We start from the raw sequence: 8,397 nt of genomic DNA, 5'->3' as shown, positions 1-8,397 counted from the left end.
ATCGATCGACGTAAGAACGACGAATATCATTCCCGAAAACTCGATTAAACACGCGGAATCAACAAATACAGTTATTTTTTTTTTTTTTTTTAGTTTCGCGCTACCGGTATCTATGACGATGAGGAGGCCTCGGAGAGTATAAATAAATTAATCAGCTCATCGCTGCCTCACGCCGTCAACTTCCACCAGTATTTATTTATTGGCACAATTGATTCCGAACTGACGAAGTTGCTCGATGGTTTCATCAACGAAAAAACATTGGAACATGCGACTCACATCATTGGTTAACGTATACATTAAATATTTTTTTCGCACCACTGGGTGGCTATAAAGATGTTGTAACCGTTTAAAAAAAAACTTTGTTCATCATCATTATTGTAGTTTATCACTATAGGATTCACGGCTAAAATATATCTTATCACTGATTAAATAAAACGATAACATTATTTAATCTTTGTTTTCGTCAGAGCTAGTAATACCTTACAAATGTTTAATTAAACTTATGATAAACAAAAAAAAAACGATTTTTTTTTAATCAACAAGCATTACGGAGACAGTGTAAGGAAAAAAAAGGTTACTATTATAAAATAAATGTATATGGTTAATGTCAAACATATGTCTTGTTGACTACGTCAAAGTGAGAAAAAATGTACCCCCACTAATGTTGATAAATAATAAAACATGTACTTGTTTGTGCATAATTTTTCCAATACATTCCAACGCGTCATTTCATATTTGCTTTAAGAAGTTTGATCAGGTTGCTATACTAAAAACCTAGAAAGTCAAACACACAATGAAGATTAACTTGCCTTTCACTTCCAGTAGAAATCGTCAAATCTCGAGAGATATTTGTTGACATATACCTTGATGATTATGTAGTGGGTCAAAAATACAATGTTTCAATGTTTTTTTCTACTGTTCACTTTAATTTTCTCAATAATCCCTATTAATTTAAAAAGAAGTTTAGTTTTAATGTTCATACATACAAACGTAGCGTAATTTCGCATACGTACATGATCAATTGCTTAAAAGGAGATTCGATTTTTTATTTTAATCAATTTTAAACCACGTTTCCCAACGAGCTTCACCCGCAGATTAGATAAACATCAGCACGATCTTATATCTGGGCTCTACTTAAGAGTTGATCGGTAATTACGACTCAGTGCGAGTCGTTAAACTTTACCATTTTATTTAAAAAGTTTCGAGCGTACGGAGGTAAGTTGCTAAGAATTTTTTTTTTTTGCTCATAAAAATACTATCAATCAAAGCGTGAACAGTTTTTGTATGGATATACGGTGTGCTGGTGAGAATCGAGAATAATTTTTTTTAACATTGCATCTAGTCGAAGAAATCGTGATTCTATAAAACGTTGAACGAATTTTCAAGGAAAGTAGGTACTCTAGAACGCTACGATCTTTATACCAATGGTTATTACGCGCAACTTGAAATAACTCCAATTTTCTATTAAATTTTTTGTCTTTTTTTTTTAATTTCCTTATTTCAGAGCAATGAGGGCTATCACGGCCTTCCTAGTCGTAGCGGCGATCTGCCAGCTCAGCCACGCGCACTCCTCCAGGAAATCCAGTGAGTATACCTATTAACATTATCGTACTCCACGAAATTATGTATAATTTAAGATTTTCCGATAAACTGCACTATAACGCGGTATTCGTTTCATTTGTTTTCTCATTTCAAACATACATACATACGTAAGCTCGAGCATCCGCAAACTATTTCGGCTACATTGGTCGTATTTTTGTTTCGTTGGAAGAAAAAAAGATGAAACAAATGGGTGGTGACATTCTTTTGGCACCGAAGGGGCCACATTGGCGCGAAAGAATGTAAAAAATAAAGTTGGCGAACGAAAAAAGGAAAAAGAAAGAGACGAGTTGGCACTTCACGTGCATACGTATATATATATATATGCGCGCAAGCATGCAAGACTTTAAAATAGCAAGAGAGCTTTTTTGTTACTTGCACATGTAGTCTGTGGCAGTGTACTTTACTTACATAGTTGAGTTACGGGTGTTTACTCCTCGGTTTACTCGTGAAACGAAAATTAACAGGATTTTGATGGAAATTAAACGATGTGTATACTTGAAGATTAATCATTTTTTAACTCCAAATACGTACCAGGTCTCTACTTCATTCGTGAGAAAAATTTAAAAATCAAATTTTTTCTTGAATATTAAATTTTTTAAACCTACCTTTGACGTATGAGTTCATGAGTTATTTCAAAAATTAGCTGTACATCCGAGAACGTCTATAAACGCTTGTAAAAGTTTTTGTAAGAAAAATGACACGTTGTTTTAAGGAAACGCAACAGGTTTTAAAATTAACAATGGAAATATTGGATGTAAATTTAAACAAAACCTACAAGATGATGCTATCGAAATTCGGAAATACGAGAAATTATTTAATATTAGTTTTTAATCGGATTTGACGTGCAAAAAGCTTATGGGGTATTGTACTTTTAAGCGTCTCTATTTTGCGCTCATCTCGCATATTCACAATGAAATTTCAATAAAAATTTTACGATTGATAAACAAAAATACCCAATAATTTTGTATAATTTGACGTGAAATAAGTAACAAGTAGAACTTTTTTAAAATTATAGCCATACATACAAGCAAATATTTATATGTAGATTTTCTATAGCTACTGTTAAATACACATTTTTATATTATAAATAAACAAGCAAAGATAAATAAGATGCAATTTTAAAGTTTATCATGAAAAAGGATTTAAAATTCGATTCCGCAGCTTATAAGCTAGATCCAAACAACTCTAGTATTAGATATCTGAGGTACTTATTTCCTTGATTAAAAAAAATGATGTAACGTTACTTGTTTGGATGATACTTTGGGGGCATTTTTTTATATCTGCTAGATCTATTACGTATTAACATTCGGCTGTCTGAATTTTTGTGTATAGATTAAATAGATAAATAGATAAGTTACTTCTCATAGCTGATTAGTTTTTTTCAATCAAATGTTGCATGAAAAGAATCTACGATCGAGAGATTCCGAATCTCGTTCGAAATTGAAATAAATTTGATAACCACTTTACCAAAAACCTATGCTTTACCACAATTTGTGTAAATAAAATGCGATTTTTTTTAATCAGTCGTTGGGCCTAGATCCATCGGTGACAAGTTCAAGCAAATGCTGGAAAATTTGAAGGAACTCCTCAGAAATGGCAACGAAACTGTTGGCATTCCAGTCATCGACCCATTGGATATGAAGCGCCTAGAATTCAATGTCCAAAATGCTGTGATCACGTGAGCGTTTTATCGAATAATCACACCATATTCTCATATTTATAATTGTAAACTATACTTTTTTTTCAGCATGAAAGGACAAGTCGTGGACTTGTTTGTGACAGGTTTATCCGATTACTTTGTGCAAAATGCCGATTTCAAATTCATCGGCAAAAAAGTCATTGTCGATTTCTTGTGGACCGCTGTCAATTTCAACACCGAGTACAATTTGTTTGATGGTTCCATGCTGTGCAAGTTTCCCATTTACGGCGCTGGAAATCTCAAGTAAAGGGTTTTTTTATATGTATACATTACAACCATTTAGCCTCTTTAGATAGCCTTGATAAATTAACGATTTACAGATTGAAAGTGAGCCAATTCCATTTTGCGACAGAAGCTAACATTAAGATGGATATGAAAGCCGATAGGCTATCAGTATTGGCTCTTAACAACACTAATATCGATCTTGAAAATCTCGAGGTAATTTCATTGTGCGTCGATTATATTAAATTAAATCTTGAGGCTTTAGGAGTATTTTATTTTCATAAATATCCTAAAAAAGCAATCGCTTCTATCTTGAATTGATACGAAATTTTGCGAAGCGTGGTTTTTCTTTTCCTACCCGTATGTTTTTTCTTAAATTCTTACGATATTTTCTTAAGATTGTGTATGTATGTGTAGGTATATTTGTATATATGTTTGTGTAATCGTATCACAAGAATCTTGGAATTCAGTTGACCGATTTTTATCCTACATGATTAAACGTTTTTCTCGCGTTTGATAACCAGGTCAGTATCACCGGGTTATTCGGAGATGACGAGCTGTCCACTCTCATTAGTGCTGTTATTTCTGAAAACGCTGTCTCCATGCTGAGGGATTTCCAAGGGGACGTAACTGCTCTAGTCAATCAACAAATTTATGAAGTCGCCAACAATTATCTTAAGAACATGTCGCTGAAGCAACTTTTGGAAAAGATGAAGCAAAACAACATATGAAAATACGTGTTGGATGTAATTACATGTAAGATGTGAATTAAACATCAAGAACGTTATATACAATGTAAATAGTTGTGAACATCGTTTCTTTATTTTTTTTACATTTTTATTTTACAATAGGATAGCCAATTGCAACTCCCTTAGCTTCGGATGTAAATAAAATCGAAAATAAAATTGTACCTTTTTTAAAATGCCAATTTATTGGAGTTGACCTTTCATTATTTTTCTCGCAAATTTATGAGAAAAAATTAGGTGTACCTTTATCGGATTCATAACTTATGATGAAGGTATAAAAACTTGTTCACGACGGCTAATAAATTAATAATGTTTTAATAGATAATCTACGTGGGTCGGATGGTACATAGATATACTTGTGCCTAATGATTCTGAGTTTCGTATTAGTCTCGATCCATTTGATCATTTAAATATAGAAAAAAAATTAGGAAATGAGTTAAAAATCTAATTAAAAAGCTAAAAAATAAACCGAGTATTTAAATCATTTTCATGATATTTTACAACATTGAAATGAAGTATCATAACATTACCTCAATATATTTAAGAAGGTGATGACTTAATCTAAAAGATAAAACTAACCTGATTATCATAAACAAATGGATAAATATTGAGAGTAAAATAGCAGGCAGGTAGGAGGCTTTTTTTGAATTCTCGTCTTACTACAATAAATAAAATACATTTTTCATTTGGCATACAGCATGAGGGGAAATTAAATATTAAAAATTTAAGGAAAGGAGTAACCAGAGCAAGAAGGCTCAGTCAATTAAATTAATGAAGTAGTACAAGGACGTTTAAAGTTATTTAATGGTCAGATTAACAAAAACACATTTATTACAAGTGATATTTACACGTCAGCATGCCCTTCCAGTGATTTTAAGATCCATTTCAACGAAACAATAGAAGCTACTTAGCGTTTACCATATAAAAAGTATACCTATACATGAGGGAATTTTTCAAAGGCAAGCATACTTTTATACAGTGAGCGCTAGCTTTCAGCGGCTTATGAAAATGTCACATTATGCATCGTGAAGTAAAATTTTCTTAAGTACAGTGAGCGCAGATTATGTATCCAAGTAAAGATTATACGCATTTTTCTTCATCTCATAATATGTAATACGACCTAGTGACTGTACAAACATGAAATAAAAAATCGCTGTTACAATATTTTAAAATACTAGCTACACTTTACGGGGTTGCGTATTACACCATTACACGTGCTCGTGCGTTATGGGCCCAAGAAAGTAAAAACATTACAGGCGCATCATATATATGTAATACAATTTTTTCTGCTTCTATTACATTAATCTTTTGCTTAATCATATCGTTTGAAAGGTGTGATTGATACGTATATGTATGTCGTTTTAATCTAATGATTGGTTGCCTGTCAAGTAATACATGCGTTTCAATTTCTATATATTTTTATTATTATCACTATAACTATTATTAATATTATTATTAATAACACAACACGAATTGCAAGGTCCGACGCAGACGCAACTTAGTAACCTTCTCGAAAAAATTGTACACCCATCTTAACGTTTCGTGCATCGCTGTGATGGGATGGACATAATTTTTACGCCAGACAACGCTAATAGCCCCTATTGTCGCTTTTATACACCTTCAGATGTACACACTGATGAATTATTGATGAAAATTTACTCACAGTCTATTCTAAAGTCACAAACGTAGAGTGTAATTTTTTTTTTTTTTTTATTATTATTAGAGATTTTGTTAACAGTGATTTTTTGTTTTCATCTGAAAAATGGCTGTTTATCGGATAAGTTGATGTATACACAAGATATTATATAAAGAAGCGCCATTTATAAAACTTTTTTTTCCAAATTTAAATTCTAAAAAAAAGTTAACGCACCAGAAATAATAAGAAAACCAGCATCTTTATTTATATACACATTGAGTAATATTCATGCATTCTCAAATATTTTGTTACAAATCGATATTTAAATTTATTCGAACTTAAATAAAGTCAGAGTAATTCTGTAATTGATTCGGGAATTCATACTTAAAAAAAAAAAAGGAACAAAAAAAGAAAGAGGTGTTACGTAGGATATCGTACGTAACAGAGGCATAAATATTCTACACCTCCCGCATTCAAACTGATATTGTAATTCCAAGCTAAAATATTTTACAAATAATTAATGAGTAAATGTAATTATGGTAAGATGTATTTGCATCGAACAACTTACACTGTAGATGCATCGATTGACTAACTTTGTGTCTAAAAAATCACAATAAACTAAACGTCTTACATGCAATTGATGTAATTCTCATAATTAAATAATAATTTTCTATGTAGTTCGAGGACGTTCTCTGTAAAACCATTTTTTAATAAAATCCGTTCATATTTGGACAACATTTTTTTTCATGATTTTTGTACTTGGGTAGAAAAATTATTTCGTTATTGGGTATTAATTTATGCGCCTTAAAAGTTCTTGAAATATTTTGATTTGAAAAAAAAAAAAAAAAAAAAACCAAACGAAAATAAAATTGGTAAAAATTCCAAGTAATATCGTAATAAATTCGGAAAAATTGTGAAATATGTGTTTAATGAGTTAATTTTCAGTTTAGTTGAAAAATATTCAGCTACGTATAGTATGGACATGAAAATTCTATTCTTTATGGAGTATTATATTCTTGGGTATGAATAATTGTGAACCATGCACTAAAAAAGAGTTTGAAACAAAACAAATAATGTTTGCGGGCTCCTCCATTTTTTTTTTCACTCACCAAAAAATTTTTATCCATGACAATAAAATTCGTAAAAGCTTTCAACACCTTTTGTACCAATTTTATTTATTCATAAAATCGTACTCGATCTTTTATGAAAATCAAACGAAATTCACATCACTTATTCAGAAAAACATTTTGCATTAATGTACATTTGTTCCACACCTAACATCAAGTTTACTCGCGCACAAAGACAAAGATGAAAAAAAAATAAAAAATAAAAAATAAAATAAAATAAAAAAAGAAGAATGTTTCCAAACTAAAAGAACGTAAGGTCAATCGAAAGAGCTCGCAGTACTCCACTTCACAGCATACATCCACGATTAGGCGCAAGCAGCAATATTTTGGGGAGCATATAATATATTATATATTTGTATACGATGTACGTGTATTCGCAGGGGCACAATTAATTATATCGATGAATAAAATTGAGTTTCGACAAGGATGAAATAGAAACATTGAGGAAATGGGAGCGGGTGAGTGGCGAAGAAGGTAAATATATATAATAACGAACGGCACTTGGTCGTCTTACAAAAGCTCTGTGGCCACCGTGCCACTACCATCACCATCGGCTCATGATCAGGATTCACCGCATGAAGTTCACGACCAGTAGTCACCGGACAGAGGGGCGTAAGGTCCGTGGGGGTAGGGTGGCGCCGAGGACGCGGCGTCGACGAGGGACTGGGAGGGCGCGGCCGTTGTCCAGTCCTTGTACGTGGCGGCCGTGTGCGCCTGATGAGGTACCCCAGGGTGCGAGCTCGGGTGGCCGAGGCTACGGCTCAGCAGGAGACTGTTGTAGCCCGCGGCCGCCGCTGCCATGTTGTGGTGGTGATGGTACTCGTGTACGGCTCTGTTGGGTCAGGCAAGACAGGATTTACTGTTTGATTCAGTGTTTTTTTTTTTTTTTTTTTTTTTTTTTTTTTTTTACTATTGTGGTACGTATTTTGAGGAAGAATAAAATCAGATTTTTTTTTCAAGTACCAGAGATTTAACTTTTTGGTAAAGGGCTACACTGTTGCATTTGAGGTACAATACTTATAATAGGGAACGATTTTTTTTTTTTTTTTCTTTGTTATCAAGACGTTTGAGGTGGCAACAAGTAATTTGCGCGAAAAAAATTACCTTAACATATTAGAGTCTATTTATTTATAACAGTATAGATTTATTTATTTTTCATTGATCTTATTATTAATTATAGAAAAAATTAAACTTACCGGGGGTGGTACTGAGTGTAGTGTGAATGCCAGGGATCTGTATATTCGTAAACGTCGTGATGGCTTTTCCAAAATGATGCTGGGAAATTTCTCGTTATCATTGGATTATTATGGTCTGCAACAGTTAAAATTTTACAAATGCATTTCATAAGAGAAAATGTTTTTTTTT

General features: G+C 32.5%; 2 protein-coding genes across 2 annotated transcripts in view; one reads left to right on the top strand and one right to left on the bottom strand.

Annotated features, from left to right (window-relative positions):
* Nucleotides 1-2,732: 2,732 nt before the first annotated feature.
* Nucleotides 2,733-4,377, top strand: LOC106636303 (uncharacterized). The gene is made up of 5 exons (XM_014348661.2): nt 2,733-2,790; nt 3,127-3,280; nt 3,350-3,544; nt 3,622-3,739; nt 4,048-4,377. The coding sequence occupies exons 1-5, from the start codon at nt 2,733-2,735 to the stop codon at nt 4,252-4,254; spliced, it is 732 nt and encodes a 243-aa protein (XP_014204147.2). The 3' UTR covers nt 4,255-4,377.
* Nucleotides 4,378-7,533: 3,156 nt separating this feature from the next.
* vg (transcription factor vestigial) overlaps nt 7,534-8,397 on the bottom strand; it is an 82,131-nt gene continuing 81,267 nt past the window's right edge. The window contains exons 4-5 of the mRNA XM_089590959.1: nt 8,229-8,343; nt 7,534-7,864 (exon numbers count right to left, since the gene is read on the bottom strand). Of these exons, the coding sequence (XP_089447085.1) occupies nt 7,615-7,864; nt 8,229-8,343 (365 nt within the window). The 3' untranslated portion in view covers nt 7,534-7,614. The remainder of the gene's footprint in view (nt 7,865-8,228; nt 8,344-8,397) is intronic.

The sequence above is a fragment of the Copidosoma floridanum genome, unplaced genomic scaffold (genome assembly GCF_036245765.1).
Source record: "Copidosoma floridanum isolate Cflo_tuat_1 unplaced genomic scaffold, Cflo_Japanese_pri ptg000013l, whole genome shotgun sequence".
NCBI lineage: Eukaryota > Metazoa > Arthropoda > Insecta > Hymenoptera > Encyrtidae > Copidosoma > Copidosoma floridanum.
Note: the sequence above shows the minus strand (reverse complement) of the source record. Positions and strands in the feature narration are given on the sequence as shown.